The 17049-nt window shown below is 40.4% G+C and overlaps 1 protein-coding gene across 1 annotated transcript; it reads right to left on the bottom strand.

Annotated features, from left to right (window-relative positions):
* Positions 1-2362: 2362 nt before the first annotated feature.
* On the bottom strand, positions 2363-16727 carry LOC134227254 (large ribosomal subunit protein uL13). The gene is made up of 4 exons (XM_062708603.1): positions 16582-16727; positions 15976-16362; positions 15779-15901; positions 2363-2595 (listed from the first exon to the last, which is right to left on the bottom strand). Exons 1-4 carry the CDS (start codon positions 16600-16602, stop codon positions 2416-2418), a joined length of 711 nt encoding a protein of 236 aa, XP_062564587.1. The 5' UTR covers positions 16603-16727; the 3' UTR covers positions 2363-2415.
* Between the last annotated feature and the right edge of the window lie 322 nt (positions 16728-17049).

Here is a 17049-nt window from a genome sequence, read left to right as displayed (position 1 = left end):
CATTCCTGCTGCGTTCGATAGATGGAATGCGGTCTGGAAAATATATTTTTCTTTCAATTTCTAACAAATTAACTAAATCCAAGGCAAAATAGAGCTGAGTAGATTTTACCCAGCCTAGGTAAGAACCCTGCACGCAAAAGAAAAAGTATGCTCTTTTGTTCTCCATGGAGAAGTATGGAAGTATGCTCTTTTGCGGGAGAATGGGATCAGCCAAAAGATATTTTAGATACCAGATAAAGATTGTCGCTTCGGTTCCCTTTGTGCTGCTGTTCGAAACATGTGTGGTACCTAAATGTCCAATCGTATGTATTTTTCCTTCATTGACTTTTAGATCCCCTATCCTCGCCAGCGAAAGATGTTCCAGACAGCGACGACAGCGACAATCTTTATCTGGTAACTAAAATATCTTTTGACATTCCACAAAAGGAGTAAAATTTGATGCATAAAAAGCATAAGTTTTACACATTTTTCCTATTTTTATGCATAAAAGTTAATCATTTGTGAATAAAACATAGTTGTGCATAATATTTCTTCCTTTTTGTGTGTATGTAGTCCCATTCTCCCACGAAAGAGCGTACTTTGAAGTAATATTTGAATACTTTATATTCAAAAGAGCATACCACATACTATAAAGTCTTGTATGTGTATTATCAATTCAGTGCAAATCCGAATTATAGCTGCTAACAAAGTTGGATTTTTCTCACAATCCATACGTTAAACCTAACTTCGGAAGTAGTGCGCTGTTTTCATTTGGTGATTTGCTATACAGCGCACCACTTCCGAAATTAGGTTTAACGTATGGATTGTGAGAAAAAGCCAATTTCGATAGCGGCTATTATTCGGTTTTCTACTGAATTTATAATAAACTTTTTTAGCAGTGAGTTCATCCATTTTTGGGTGAAGGCCTGTTTACCCAAAATTGGGTAACTGCCCTTTTTTTAAGACTGGGTAACTTTCCACCCAAAAATGGATAGAATCAGAATAGCGTGTGGATTCGTTCTACACGCTACTATAATTCTATCCATTTTTGGGTTAAAAGCCAACCAGTCATAAAAAAGCCAGCTACCCATTTATCGGTAAATATGCTTTTACCCAGAAATAGGTAGATGGGTCTAGAAATACTACAATAAGAGATCGGCGAAGACGCCATCTTGTTTCCAATCGAACCGTCAAAAGCGGTTCCAATTCGCGAAGTCGAAGCAAAATTCTTCACACAAACAATGACAGTTCTTTATGGGTTTTTACAGTAGAGCAACAGAGAGGAGGAGATGGCGGCCATGTTTCACTCAAACTCTGACAGATAGCAATGGGATTTCCCATAGGAGGGAAGAGCAGAATTTGCTTCGACTTCGCGAATTCGACTTGTTTACTTTTTGCATTCATAAGAAGCAAGCAAAAAGTTCAAGTGATGCCGGTATTATTTTCACTATTTCATGCATTTTCATACGTTGCCATTTTGACAGTTTTTCACTCCGCCGGTCTCTGGTTATAGGGTAGCTAGATGGGTCCTGGGTAAAATTAACCCAAATATCCGTAACACTGGTTTTTGGTTGTTAAAAATTGAAAGATAAATATCGCTAGTCAAGCTGAAATCCGGAATCGGAGGACTATCGAAGTTGAAAATTTCTCGCAATCCGTACTTTAAACCTATATTGTCTATCTGGAATAAATTCGGCACCACATTTTCAAAAGGGCGAAACTGCTTTTGTAAACAAAGCAGTTTCGCCCTTTTGAAATGTTGATGCCGAATTTATACCGAAGTTGGGTTTTTCTCCAGATACAGGCAACTTTCCCAACTTCGGAAGTAGTGCGCTGGATTCGCCTAAAGATGCGCTAAACAACGCATCAATTAGTTTGACAAATAAAACTTCGGAAGAAAGTTCGGTTCGAAAGTCCCGACTTACGAATTCTAACTTGGTGCTACGGCGACAATATCTTCGCTATTATAGTACAGTTCTATGCGGACTCGAGCAAAAACGATGCGCGCGCCACTAGTGATCGATTGGCCAACTAATGATTATTTGAATTGACCAGCAAATCAGTGAATGATGAAAATTGGACGAGTGTTATTCTTGTGTGCTTGTCTGTGGTTCAACTTATTCTGACTTTGTATACTTTATTACGTTAGCAATTTTCTGGGTCTTTCAAACCCCCTCTCCTCATGTAAGTTCACCTCAAAACCCCAAAAGAGATTATTGAAGCCTTATTGATATTTTGAACAATTTTTTCCGAAAGTCTCGTTAATAAAGACTAAAAAAACATTTTCTTATTTTATTTAGTACCGCAAAAACCTAATATATTTCAATGAGATTGATACAGACTTCTTGTATCTGGCATCTTCTGTCATGAAAAATCGTAACAATTGTTCTTGATGTTGAAATTTATTATTTGCCTTAAATATCGCAGAATACGCTTTTAGGCGCTACCGGCAGCGGCCTGACGCTTCTTTTTTCCCGGCTTAGCTGGCTGAGCGTTGAGAACCGGCCGACTCCACTTCTTCTCAAACTCGGAGGTGAGGTAACCGTATTTCTTGAGAACGGCGTCCTGATCCTGGACCTTGTCGGCAACGGCGGCGCGTGCCTTCCATGTCAGTTTCTGCAAAATAGAGAGAAAAAATAATAGAAATAGTGGACGAAACTATCGAAAGAGCTGAAGCAAATCGGTATCATAAAAAATGTATGTATGGATGTGTACAAAAGATTAGAAAAACATTAAGGGTCTGTTTCATTTGGAGAATTAAACTTAAAAGTGACAGTTCGAAAATTGAAAAATCATCCTATCATAAGAATGGCTGGTCCTACCTACCTAGCAATTCCAATAAGACATCGATGAAAAATGATTCGATATCTGTCAAAAGTAATCTTGCTCTGAGAGCAGGGTTATTCGACAATTATTGGAATGTAACTTTTAAGTTTAATTTCAGTTTAATTCTCCAAATGAGACAGATCCTAAATAAGTTTTCGCACTGTTATGCCGCATATGATATAATCGATCGGGACCAGCTATGGCGATGTGCGTAGTTCGAGTTTCGGGGGTATTCTCGAGTCCCTTCGAAACGCGCAAAGGGGACCCGTAATGCTGGGTAGACACCTTTACGTGGTGTGTTACGGGGTAAGATCTACCATGGTTACATTGCCAGCTACAGGCAAATCCTGACCCAACGAATACCTTCCTCATTATCCAACTCCGTGGTACTTATGAGGGTGTCGCTAAGTCGGTGGCCTCTCGTTAAGTTAGTACTACATCAACACTTCCTTCCTCTCCCTAGTTACGGTGAAGATGGGCGTGGCCAGGAGTAGTAATCCTCATGCTTTTCTTATTTTTGTTTAAGACTGGAATCAAGGACCACTCCCCTTCTTGATTTCTGATAGCATTCTAGATAAGGATCTCAAAAGTAAAACATGAGTATCACTAGTGTCCAATCTACGAATTACACCGTAACAATGCTAATGCTAATGCTATTCTTGAGTCCCTTTTAAACGCGCAAAGGGTTACAGCAACGTGATGGTCTTTCGTATTTGCTATTCAACATAGCTTTGGAGGGGTAATACGAAGGGCATGGATTGACACGAGTGGTACGATTTTCACGAAGTCCGTCCAGTTATTTGGTTTCGCCGACGACATTGATATTATGGCACGTAACTTTGAGAGGATGGAGGAAGCCTACATCAGACTGAAAAGCGAAGCTAAACGGATTGGACTAGTCATCAACACGTCGAAGAAGAAGTACATGGTAGGAAGAGGCTCAAGAGAGGACAACGCAATCCACCCACCACGAGTTTGTATTGGTAATGACGAAATCGAAGTAGTTGAAGAATTCGTGTACTTGTGCTCACTGGTGACCTCCGATAACGATACCAGCAGAGAAATTCGGAGACGCATAGTGGCTGGAAATCGTACGTACTTTGGACTCCGTCAGACGCTCCGATCGAATAGAGTTCGCCGCCGTGCCAAACTGACAATCTACAAAACGCATATTAGACCGGTAGTTCTCTACGGACACAAGACCTGGACGAAGCTCGTGGAGGACCAACGCGCACTGGGAGTCTTCGAAAGGAAAGTGCGGACGGTACATGGAGGAGGTGAATGAACCACGAGTTGCATCAGCAGTTGGGAGAACCATCCATCGTTCACACCGCGAAAATCGGAAGTCTGCGTCTGCGTCTGCGAGGCACGTAGCCAAAATGTCGGACAGTAATCCGGTGAAAATGGTTCTCGACAACGATCCGAGGGGAACAAAAAGGCGAGGTTCACATCGAGCAAGGAGGATCGATCAGATGGAGGACGATTTTATGGACCCTCCGCAGACTGCGTGATTTTGCGACGTGCAGCCATGGACCGAGCTGAATGGAGAATACATTTGTGTACTAGACAGGCCACTCCGGCCTTAGTCTGGCAATACATATATAAAAACTGGTAATAGACGAATCCAAGTAAAAATAAGAAGAAGACACCACAGGTGTAACATTAACAGATCCTACAGCACAGCATAGGAGGATAATTTTAAAATGCCTACACTACTAAAAATCCACTCATTTTTATTGGCAAAAATCTATGGATTGTGGATTAAACTTGCGATTTATCGAAGACGACTATTAACAAGACACACAGACACAAGACACTCAGTCAACACTTTCGAAGCGCCCTCATCGAGACACAGAAACACTAAGATGGAGTGTTTGTGTGTGTAAATTTTTTTGGACGGTGCAATGCAAACACTGAGAGGCATGAGTAAACCAGCCCTCCAAAACGGAAGGTGGAAGGCGGAAGAAATATTGATTATGTCCAGGAAAGTCGAGAAAATTTCCAACACGAACATTTTCTAGACCAGACCGGGAATCGAACCCAGCCACCCTCAGCATGGTCTTGCCTCACAGCCGACGTCAACTGCATCCGAAGAACGCAGAAGAGCGAAATGATTTTCGTACTGAAGCGGGGTGCTGTGCGGATGAGTTCCGCATACAAACAGTTGACAGAGGAGGTACTGGGTGATGTGATTTAAGTGAGCCTGACCAGCAGAGGTGATCCAGTGCAAAGAACTGAACGAGATCACCGAACCCGGAGACCAGTGAACGCACTGAGCGATCAATGTGGTACAGGTATGTTCCGATTTTATCACGTTCCGATTTTGTCACGCTCCGATTTCGTCAACAAAATTATTCCTTTTTTTTTATTTCTTTATTAAAGAGGCTTGCAGCCCAAGGCTGGCTCACCTCTGAAAATTATTCCGTTTTTATCAACAAGAAAATTCAATCAGTTTTTTAGAGATTTAGCTTTTAAAATTAAATGACTTGGGTCAGTGTCTGGCCAAATGTTGTATTTATAGTATTTCAAGCACTAGCGGTAAAAAAGCCGTAAGTAACAAGACAAGGTTTCTCATTACCGATTTCTCCCCATCGAAATAAAAGAGACAAGATGCCGGTTTGTTTGCACTTTAATACTTCAGGACGAAGGATTATATTGTTATCTGGCGTTCTGATATTACCGAAAAATCGTTGAGAAACTTTTTCGGATGTTCTAGGCCGTTCTGCCAAAGCCAAACTGTTCTGGAGTACATATCCTCGAATGCATTAGGAAATATGTCTACAAACAAAATCTCCTAAGCTGGGATTTAAGGGTGATCGGGGCAATATGGGCCACCTAAGGAAATCGTTCCGAAAGCGCTGAAAAGCTCAAAAAAGCATCGTTCAAATGTAGTTGACTTATACTAGAGAATATTACCTTTCATATAACGTCGATGAATGACGAAAAATGCGTTTGGAAATTGTTGGAATGCACTTTTGAAAATGTATTGATTTCAATGTGTGTTGCCGACTATACGGGGCAATATGAGCCACCATTTGGGGCAGTACGGGCCACCCTTCCAAAACCTTTATTTAGGCGAAAGAAGTATCGTAATATGGAAGAATATGATACTCCTACAACAGTTGTGAGTATTCCATACCAAATAAAATGAAAAAAAAGAAACTGCACAACAGCGGACTGAACTGATTTGCCACTCTTCACCGTTTGAACAGCCACATTTCAATTGGTCAATGGTCATTTTTCTGTTTCTATCGCAGTAATGCGCTGTTGTAATTTTTCCGTAATGAATCTTACATATATGATAATATTCTTGTATTTGAATACTGAAATTTGAACTTGTTCGCATTTTAAGGCCAGATATCTGGTTCTATGCAGGTATGCCCATATTGCCCCATAGAGACTGGTTTTGGGAAAAAAAAGTTTTATGATAAATTCAGATTTGTATAAATACAACCATGTGTGTACAATATTCAATTTTAATATACCGTGCTGTGCCCTTATTCCAATCAGCGCCTAATTCCGGTCACGCAAGACAAAATGATAAATAATAAAAAGTTTTTATCTAAAAACAACAGAAAAATATCCTTGTACTTTACTATGGTTATGTATGCATGAAATGAAATGAAAACCAGCGTCATTTTTAGCGATGAATAGTGAAAATTTAAACAAAATTTGTTGGTCGTCACTACGAGCGCCATTTTGACTGTTTTCATTAACCCACTTGCTAAGAACGTCTGAAAAAAATTTAATCGTTTTTAAGTAAAAATTTTCCCTGGATTTCAAACACTGCAGCATAACAAGACAAAACAGGTAACATTATAGCGTATTACCAAATTGTTGCCTGTATTTTCCCGATAGAAAATGCTGAAAGGTGAAAAATATCTTGACCGGAATAAGGGTACATCTAAATCTACTCGTTCCTTATTCCGTTCATTGGGTTTGGAGGATGGATTCCGAAAATTCCGTGTTTGAGAATATAATCTATGAGCAAGAAAAGGTACATCGTACATGAAGCCATATGAATGGTGAACATTTGAAATTCTATCCCGCAAGCAGGCAGACCGAAAGGAATTCCGTTAACGACTCCACTCGAAAAAATTATGGGACCATTTTCAACTCGTGCCGGGAAAATAATTTTTTTTTTCAGTTAAGATTTTATGAGGATTTATAAAGTGAATGCTGGACAATATTAAGAAAGGGTTTCCGGAGAATACGGACAGTTTTAAACAGCACAATCCATAATTGTGGCGTTCTTATTTACAAGCTTTATCCGGCAATTTCTTGGCGAATTTCTATAAAAAAAATACTACCCTCGCTGAGCTGCAAATAAGATTATGTTTTACCGAAATCCGTGAATACTTCGTAGAAGTAGGGTCATCCGGTACATTAAAGAACCGGAACTTTAGAGAATATTCAATTTGAACGAAACAGTGGTACGAACAATTCCAAACAAACAGAGACATTGTTTTGGAAGTTTCAGGTCAGAATTAAAGGCCTAGTATCCAGGCTCTAATCAAAATTACGTTGAGGATAAGGTCTAAAACTCCGATAAGGAATCGTATCTTTCCTTTTCTGTGGTACCTAATGGAACTGGGCAGCTAGTATCAACGTTCATGTTGAATATATCTCAAATGGTAAGTGAAACAAACTAAAAAACAGTCAACTTGGCTATACTAAGGAAATATCATTCATTGTATTTTAAATTTGGAAGGAAATTACGTTTTAAGCTTTTTATTTGCAATATTATAATAAATGAAAAGATGGATTTGTGAGAAAAATGATGCCTGGTATTAGCATCTCCAAGAAATCAAATGTTTTTCGGGTGATTGGAATTAGGAACACGAATGAACGGAATTAGGAACAATGCCTTTTTAGATGATTGGAATTAGGACCACATAAGTGGTCAATTTTGTTTTCACTAGTGGAGCATAAGTCTATGAATGCATCCCAACATATTTTATTTTCAATTGTATATAGAAAATGACACTATGTAGTGAAATTGCAGCTTCAAAATACTAAACGGCTATTTTTTAGAGCTTTTGGACATAGCGCATTGTCTTAGGTGAACGGAATAAGGGCACAGCACGGTATCTTTTGATTGTGATGTATTTTTGACCTGTATTTTAATCAGTTTTGAGTCAAAACCTTATTTATAAACTTTAAATCTTATAATAATTTTGCCTATGCAGTGAAAATTTACATTTTAAAGTATATTTTCATGTTTGAATTGAATTTTAATGCGGTTTTCACGTTGATGCATATGTGGAGCATCCTCTTAAAGATCATATAACTTTTACATGATAAAACTTGTCAATAAGCTCAAAATGAGGGTGGCTCATATTGCCTCGTATGTTCATATTGCCCCTACTGCCCCTATGTCTAAAAATATCTATGTGATCATAAGACATAAATTGTTCGAGTTTTGAATAAACGTAAACTATTTCTCGCTTAACTTTTCAAAAGGACCTAAGTAACATTTTTTTCATGAATTAATTTGAGTACTGCAATCGAAAGCTTTCATGTTTTTCTGTTGATTGCGCTATTCAAATTAATTCATGAAAAAAATGTTACTTAGGTCCTTTTGAAAAGTTAAGCGAGATTTCAGGGTCTCCAAAACGCCCTGGAGTTCAGAGCATGTGATATACCCGATCAACCAAGCCTTGAACGACGTATCCGTGCATCGTTGAACATCTTAGCAGGTACATTGAGCCGATAAGATTTCACTCATTACCTTTACACGCAGCTTTAGGCCTTTTAGTTTCTCCAGAACATCCTTGACTTCAAATCAGTTCAGAACATGTGATCTACCCGATCAACCAAGCCCTGGACGATTTATCCATGCATCGTTGAACATCCCAGCAGATCAATTTAGCCGATAGTATTTCACTCATAATTTTTACTACTACAGGCCTTTTCGGTTCTTCAAAACGCCCTTGAGTTCAGAACATGTGATCTAGTTGCTCAACCAAGTCCTGAAAGATGACGCTAAACATCCCAGCAGGTCCGTCGAGCCGATAGAATGGTACTTATTACTTTTACAAGCTACTACAGGTCTTTTCTGTTCATTTAACCTTAGTAAGATGTTGGGGTCAATATGACCCAAAACGATACTTCAAAGTAGAATAACTTTTTACCTGATAATCCGATCGTTCTGAAATTTCTTGACTTTTAATATTTTGGGGAAATGAAGCATCTGACATAAAAAAAGTATTTTAAGGTGCAACAGGAACGACCCCACAAAAAAAGTTACGAATAAGATGTTAGGGTCATATTGACCCAGAAATGTAAATGCTTATAAAACAGTCAAATTTTAACCGAATTACAAAGTTTATATACCGTTCGAAGGATAAACTCATCAATTTTGTGACTATGTGGTGATATGCTGGTTCTGGAGACAATGGCCACCGGGAAACGACTTCCACGGGGACCTTGTCGGTCATATAAGGGGAGCATTAAAATCGCTCCATATATGCCATTCGATCGCTAATTCTTCATATATTCTCTGAAAACGGTAATGTATGGTCCATGAGAGGGCTTCACACGAAAGTGGCCACTCCTGGTACATGCAAGGTGCCCCCGGGGAACCCGCAGGAGGGGACATTTCCGTTTTAGCACCAAAATATGCCGTGCGGCGGCTCTTTTGTCATGATTTTCCACCAAACAGGTGGTTATGCGCTTGAAATCGATAAGTGACCACATTGGCAACGCCTGGAACCTATGAGCGGCCCCCAGGGAACCCGTAGAAGGGGACATTTCCATTTTTACACCAATATAAGCCGTGCGGCGGCTCTTTTGATGTTTTCCCATCAAACAGATGGACCTGCGCTCGAAATCGATAAGTGACCACATTGGCTACATTTGAAACCTATGAGGCTTCCTCGGAGAACACGTAGAAGATGACATTTCCATTTTTACACCAACATATGTCATGCGGCGGCTCTTTCGTCGTGATTTTCCTCGTTTTTTCCTATAAAAAAAAATCTCTCCTTCTGTGAGACTCCTGCGGGTACTTTGTAGGTTGTAGATATTAAGTTCAGAAGGAATGACCTATTTGATAGAAAAAAAAACAAGATTAATCTACCTAGTGGTGATGGTGCCTTTATCTTTCGTTCAAAAGGTTGAGAAATATATAAGAAAAGTCTAATATAACAGTAATAGGTAGATAGCTCTTTGTTTATTTGCATTCTAAAATTTTGAGCATAAGTGCCAGAAAAGTGATTTTCCCATGCAGCTGCTGAAATTAGTATTTTGGCCATAACTTCGGAGCCCATAGTCAGATCTGGCCAATTTTCAATAAGAAACAATAGGGTAAAATTTTCATCGAATGCTATTTACTGCGAGCAATTCGGTTGAGGAAAAGTTCCTAAAAAGTGAGTGAGATTTTGTTTACACAGACACTTTCAATGGATTCTTCACGGCACTCCACAATTACCGAAACTGGGTCTGGGGTTCCCCCGGGTTGATATTAGATTTCAAGAGCATAACCAACTATTTGATGGAAAATTATAGTGAAAGAGCCGCTGCACGGCATGTCTTTAAGGGCCGATGTCCACGTAAAGTTTTTTCACGCTGCTTGCACGTAAACGTGTGCACGACTACATTTGATGCCGGGTACCTTGCGTGGACGCGGCGTGCACGCAGCTTGAAAACACGCTACGTGGGCATCGGCCCTAAGTAAGAGTAAGAGTAAGCACGGAAATGTCCTCTCCTATGAGCTCCACGACGGTACTTCATAGGTTCCAAAATGGAAAATGTGGTCACTTATTCATTTCGGTATAAAAACGGAAATGTCACCATCTACGGGTTCCCCGTGGGCATCTCATTGGTTCCAAGAGTGGCCAATGTGGTCACTTATCGATTTCAAGCGCATAATAATCTATTCTGTGGAAAATCATGACGAAAGAGCCGCCGCACGGCATATTTTGGTGCTAATACGGAAATGTCCCTTTCTACGGGTTCCCCGGGGGCACCTCATAGGTTCCAAGAGTGGCCAATGTGGTCAATTATCGATTTCGAGCTGAATAACCGTCTCAATGGTGGGAAAACACACCAAAAGAGTCGCCGCACGGCATATTTTGGTGCTAAAACAGAAATGTCCCCTCCTGCGGGTTCCCTGGGGCCCCTGTTAGGTTCCAAGAGTGGCCAATGTGGTCACTTATCGATTTCACTGGCATAATCACCTATTTTGTGCAAAATCATGACGAAAGAGCTGCCGCACGACATATGTTGGTGTTAAAACGGCAATGTCCCATTTTACGGATGCCGCAAGGGCACCTCATAGGCTCCAAGAGTAGGCAATGTGGTCACTTATCGTTTTCGAGCTGAATAACCATCTCTTTGATGAGAAAACACACCGAAAGAGTCGCCGCACGGCATATTTCGGTGTTAAAACCGGAAATGTCCCATTCTCCGGGTTCCCTGGCGGCCCCTCATGGGTTCCAAGCGTGGCCAATGTGGTCACTTATCGATTTCAAGCGCAAAATCATCTTATTTTGTGAAAAATCATGACGAAAGTGCCGCCGCACGACATATTTTGGTGTCAAACGGTAATGTCCCTTTCTACGGGTTCCCCAGGGCACCTCATAGGTTCAAGAGTGTCCAATGTAGTCACTTATTTATTTCGAGCAAATAACCATCTCTTTGGTGGAAAGAGTCGCCGCTCGGCATATTTCGGTGTTAGAACGGAAATATCCCATTCTACGGGTTCTCTGGGGGGCCCTGGTAGACTCCAAGAGCGGCCAATGTGGTCATTTATCGATTTCAAGCGCATAATCATCTATTTTGTGGAAAATCATGACGAAAGAGCTATCGCACGACATATTTTGGTGTTAAAACGGAAATGTCCCCTTTTACGGGTTCCCCGGGGGCACCTCATAGGCTCCAAGAGTGGCCAATGTGGTCACTTATCGATTTCGAGCGCATTATCATCTATTTTGTGGAAACTTATGACGACAGAGCCGCCGCACGGTATATTTTGGTGCTAAAACGGAAATGTCCCTTCCTGCGGGTTCTCCGGGGGCACCTTGCATGTACCAGGAGTGGCCAATGTGGTCACTTATCGATTTCAAGCGGATACCCATCTGTTTGGTGGAAAATCATGACGACAGAGTCGCCGCACGGTATATTTTGGTGCTAAAACGGAAATGTCCCCTCCTGCGGGTTCCCCGGGGGCACCTTGCATGTACTAGGAGTGGCCAATGTGGTCACTTATCGATTTCAAGCGCATAACCATCTGTTTGGTGGAAAATCATGACGAAAGAGCCGCCGCACGGCATATTTTGGTGCTAAAACGGAAATGTCCCCTCCTGCGGGTTCCCCGGGGGCACCTTGCATGTACCAGGAGTGGTCACTTTCATCGGAAGCCCTCTCATGGACCATACATTACCGTTTTAAGAGAATCTATGAGGAATTAGCGATCGAAAGGCATATATGGAGCGATTTTTATGCTCCCCTTATATGACCGACAAGGTCCCCGTGGAAGTCGTTTCCCGGTGGCCATTGTCTTCAGAACCAGCATATCACCACATCACCATATCAGTCACAAAATTGATGAGTTTATCTTTCGAACGGTATATAAACTTTGTAATTCGGTTATAATTTGACTGTTTTATAAGCATTTACATTTCTGGGTCAATATGACCCCAACATCTTATTCGTAAGTTTTTTCTAATATCCGAAGAAGGTTAAATGTCCTGGAGTTCCGAACATGGGATCTACCCGTTCAACCAAGTCCTAGATGATATATCCGTGCATAACATCACAAACATTCCAACAGTTCCATCGAGCTGGTAGGATATCACTTAATTCTTTTACAAGCTACAGCGGACCCTCCATGAGTTGATGTTCTAAGACTCGATATCGAATCGTTGGAACAAATGATGCCATACAAAAATATTTTCACGGTTACTTTGATAGTCTTTTCGAACAATTTTCCAAGAATTTATGTTCCACATCTCAATACCAAATTTAAAACATCTCTTCAGAACGTCATGGATCTCAGATAATTTCACTACCGAGTTTTCAAAACGGCTTTGACCTATCCAATGATCCAACTCATATCCAAGATATGATACCCTAGAGAGTGAAACCATTTAGCTTATATGACTTCAATCATCACCATTTCAATCACCACTTCAATCAGGCCATTGCAGGCCTTTACGGTTGGCTAAAATCATTGAGAAAACTGGATTTAAATGATGCGCATGTGCCTTGGACTGGATTGGGTATATGACGATGATGATGATTATTATTATTATCGTCTTTATTTAAGAGGTTTTCAGCCCTTGGCTGGCTCATCTCTATACGATGATGATGACTTTGCATAAGCCTTTGCATATTTGGTAGATACCGTGGGCTGAATTCTAAAACGTTTTAGAGAACCTTGAGCATCTCGTATTCCAGAAAACTGATCACTGTCTCAACGATCAAGATGACTAAACTTGATTGAGTGTTCAGATTTATTAAACAATCTGGTATAGGATCCAAATATTTCAGATTCATCTGCAAGCTGTCAGAAGGCAAAATCTTCCCAAGGTTTTGTCACAGATAAGTTTTGTATATCTAGGTCTTCAGGGTATAGTCAAACTTGACCTCCAATATTTTTCCTGGGTAGCCGACATCCTGATGAACATTTTTGCTGAAGAAACCTTTCCACAGCCAATCTCAAACGCTGGGCATATATGACCCATCCGTCCCGAAAGGGTTAAGGAGGTCAAATATTTTCAAAAAAATAAAATTATTGTTATGTTATCAACGGATGCCACCTTATCTTAGGGAACGTTCATAAATTACGATACGCGGAGGAGAGGGAGGGAGAGGGTTTCTAAAAGTGTGACTACTAAAGTGGGACAATGAATGGAGGAGGGATTGACAATGGTTAATATTTCGTAACATCGTTTATGGACGTTCCCTCGATGCACTCCTTACTTGTCAGGAACCTCAACCAGTCACCATTGATGATAAATATATATTTCCTATGTCTTTTCGCTAACCCTTGCCACCCGCTAGCATGTTCACGTGGTTTATGGACAGTCCTTTAGCATTTAAAAATGTTGGAACCTGAAAAACTCATATTTTACCAGCAATAAATCATTTTAACTAAAATTTTAGCTTAAAAAATCGTCTAAGAAAATTATTCCGATTTTGTCACTGTTCCGATTTTATCAACTGAAACTCACGGACCGTGTTGATAAAAACGAAACATACCTGTATCAGAATCCGGAATACTGCGATTTGGCATAGGAGAAGTCGAATGGAAACGAAAGTTGTCTTATTCCAAGAGGCGAAGGCAAAGAAAGTGCCACATTCTCGATAGTCATTCTTTACTCAAATAGGGTAAAGTGCCCAATAGTGGACCCTCCAGCTATTTTTGCATTATTACAGCACAATGTAAATATTTTGCTATAAAATTCCATCGGGAGAACCTGCTTTACAGTCCTATGATTTGATTACATGCATTGGAAATGCTATGGAAAGCAAAATTGGATGATTTTTTACAATTCTTTTGAAAATAAACATGAAAGTTTCCATTATAGGAATATTTTGGGGGTTCCATAATAAGGTAGAAGAACGTCCCGAAAAGAAACATGAAAATTAAATGAAGTGTCGACTATAGGGAAGCAATTTCCTATTATGGACCCCCAGGGGGTCTACTATAGGGCGAATTCAGTCAGACTTTAAAATGTTAATTTCAACGAATAACGTTGTGTATTTGAGTGTATCGTATCGTTAATAGGGGACGCAGAACTTGTTATTAGATATCAAGTAGAATTGATGGGTTGAAAATTTCTACTCCGTATGACAGGAAGAGCTAAATTCCGCTACTAGGGGGTCGACTATTGGGCATTTTACCCTAATTGTAAATAATCCGTTTTCAAATGTCTACGTTTGATGCAGCCTGACAATGCCTTGTAATGGTGAGCCCTTCAAAATTCGCTAATAAAACAAACTTGTTGTTTAAGAAACATTTGATTTTTTCTCATTCTAGTGCTAAAAATCCTTTTAATAAAGACAACAAAAAAGTTCTACGGAGTATTTTAAGACTATGGTCTTAGTTGAATAAATTAGTGTCTCGCATTATCGCAGCGCAGTTTAACAGCCCTGGGGCTCGTGGCGACGAAGGCCCAAGTAAGAAATTAAGGAAGTCGATAGGAATCTGTCCTGTGCCCAGATCAGGGCTAACGCGACATGAAGCAATGGAATAGTCATTTGTGATTTGGGATATTGTAGCATTCGGAGAATCCGCGTCGTGTATTTTTAAAGTGGTGGGATTGAAAGGATTTCATCACGAAAATTGGAATGAAAATTAGTTACAATTAAGATGCGGTTTTCGTTGAGTGGAAACTACTAAGTAGTCTTGTTTGCTATGTAGTTTTTCTTCTTGCTTGCACCTCGAATGAAAGCTCTATAATAAGTATAATGGAACATTTTTTTGAACCACTATACTCAAGGAGCCGAGAATGATTTCCACCGGAAAACATCCTAAGCCAGACCGAGAATCGAGCTCGTCGTCTTCAAATTGGCAATTTCGCTTTTGCTCACAAGGCTTACTAGAGACATGGAAATAAAACAACAGAAACACGCCTACGCTATGCATACAAAGTGAAATTGTACACTTCCAAATGAATGATCAAAACGCGAACAATCTCCCAGAATCCAAAACGATCACTATAATACTATTCAATCGTAAAACTTGTAAACAGGAACTCGTGAATCTATAATATTACAATTACAAATCCTACGTAAAATTTCCTAAAAAACTGTCTTGACCTTACAAAATATTCAACAACCAGGTTTACGTTTCGCTAATACACAACAGGTTGGAATAAAATAATTAAATGAGCACATTCCACAAGCACATTTTCAGATTGTTGGAATGTCAGAATAGAACCACTAGTAAGTTAACTATCAGCCATACCCACGGCCATAATCCATAAAATCTGCGCAAAAACAAGTATTTAACACAAGCACTTACCTTCAACTTCTTGGAATGCAAATACGACAAACGGGATTTGATCTTTCGCTTGGCTTCCAAGTTGCTGACGATGTCACGGTACTTCCATCCAACTTCGTGGGCAACTCGGCCGACATCACAGAACTAAAAAAAAACAAAAACAAACCGAGGATTACTTCTAAATTGGCAGCAGAATTTCCTTTCCCAAAAATACTGACCTTCCTGTCAGGACGCAAACAGAGCTGTCTCATGGCCGTAGGGACACACAGGCGCTTCTTGCGGTCATAAGGCGAAGGGATGCCCTCGAACACCCTCAGTCGCTTCAAGGCGTTGTGGCCTCGCTTGGTCTTGTGGGGAACCATTCCGCGAACGGCCTTCCACAGCATACGGCTGGGGGCCCGGAAGTGGAATGGGCCGCGGGCCGGGTTGACGTTGCAACGTTTGCGCAGGTAGGCCAAGAACTTGATCTTGTTCCGGAAGAAGTGACCCGACAACTGTAGATCCTCGCAGCGGACGACCACCACCCTACGGCCGGTCAGAATCTGCTTGGCAATGACGGAGGCCAAACGGCCCAACAAGTGGCCGCGGCCATCGATAAGGATTGGCTAAAAAAAAATGAAGATCAGAAATCTGTCAACATCTCTGCGTTTGCACATGTTGTAAATAACTTCGGCGGACCGCTAGTTTTGCGACATAAATAAACCACTGCACTATTCCCACAATCAATCAATTGCACTATCAATCGAAGATTTTTGCACAAAACTACCGGTTGGCGCGCGAAAAATATGGAAAAACGAAAGCGAATCACTAGAAAAATAGGAAACCTTTTCCGACAAGCCCGGCATCTTTCACAGTCTCAAATAAAAAGAGACATCAAAGTTATTACAGCGTTCACACTTCCGCTTAGTAATGCCAAGAAAACGCACACGATTTCAAGAAAGCGATTTCGCTCAATTTGACAGATCGAGGGGACTGCATGAATCGCGGTTTCATTTTCATCAACAGATGGCTCTATAGAATATAAGGAGAAGATGAAGGAATAAAGATGCATAAAACAGAGACTAGCGGAGTAAATAATCGAAAAAAAAAGAAACAAAAATTCTTTAGAATTTCGACAGGCGGACTCGATCGGTTTGAGTAGCCGTTCCACCAAGTGCTCATCATGCTGTTAGGCGAGTCAACGTAATCTTATAAATATTTATAAAATGTTTTATACACAGAAAAAATAAAAGTTGTGCTATCGAAATTTAAGCACAGAGAACAGACGTTGAAGCTACACTCGTCATGTTGTG

This window comes from Armigeres subalbatus, chromosome 3 (genome assembly GCF_024139115.2).
Source record: "Armigeres subalbatus isolate Guangzhou_Male chromosome 3, GZ_Asu_2, whole genome shotgun sequence".
In the NCBI taxonomy this organism is placed as follows: Eukaryota; Metazoa; Arthropoda; class Insecta; order Diptera; family Culicidae; genus Armigeres; species Armigeres subalbatus.
Note: the sequence above shows the minus strand (reverse complement) of the source record. Positions and strands in the feature narration are given on the sequence as shown.

Coding starts and splice junctions, on each gene's coding strand:
- LOC134227254 (XM_062708603.1), bottom strand. CDS start 16,602: ATGCCGGGCTTGTCGGAAAAG. Junction 15,902..15,975: donor GTTTGCGTCCTGACAGGAAG/GTCAGTATTTTT, acceptor GTTTTTTTTTAG/TTCTGTGATGTCGGCCGAGT. Junction 2,596..15,778: donor TGCATTCCAAGAAGTTGAAG/GTAAGTGCTTGT, acceptor TCTATTTTGCAG/AAACTGACATGGAAGGCACG.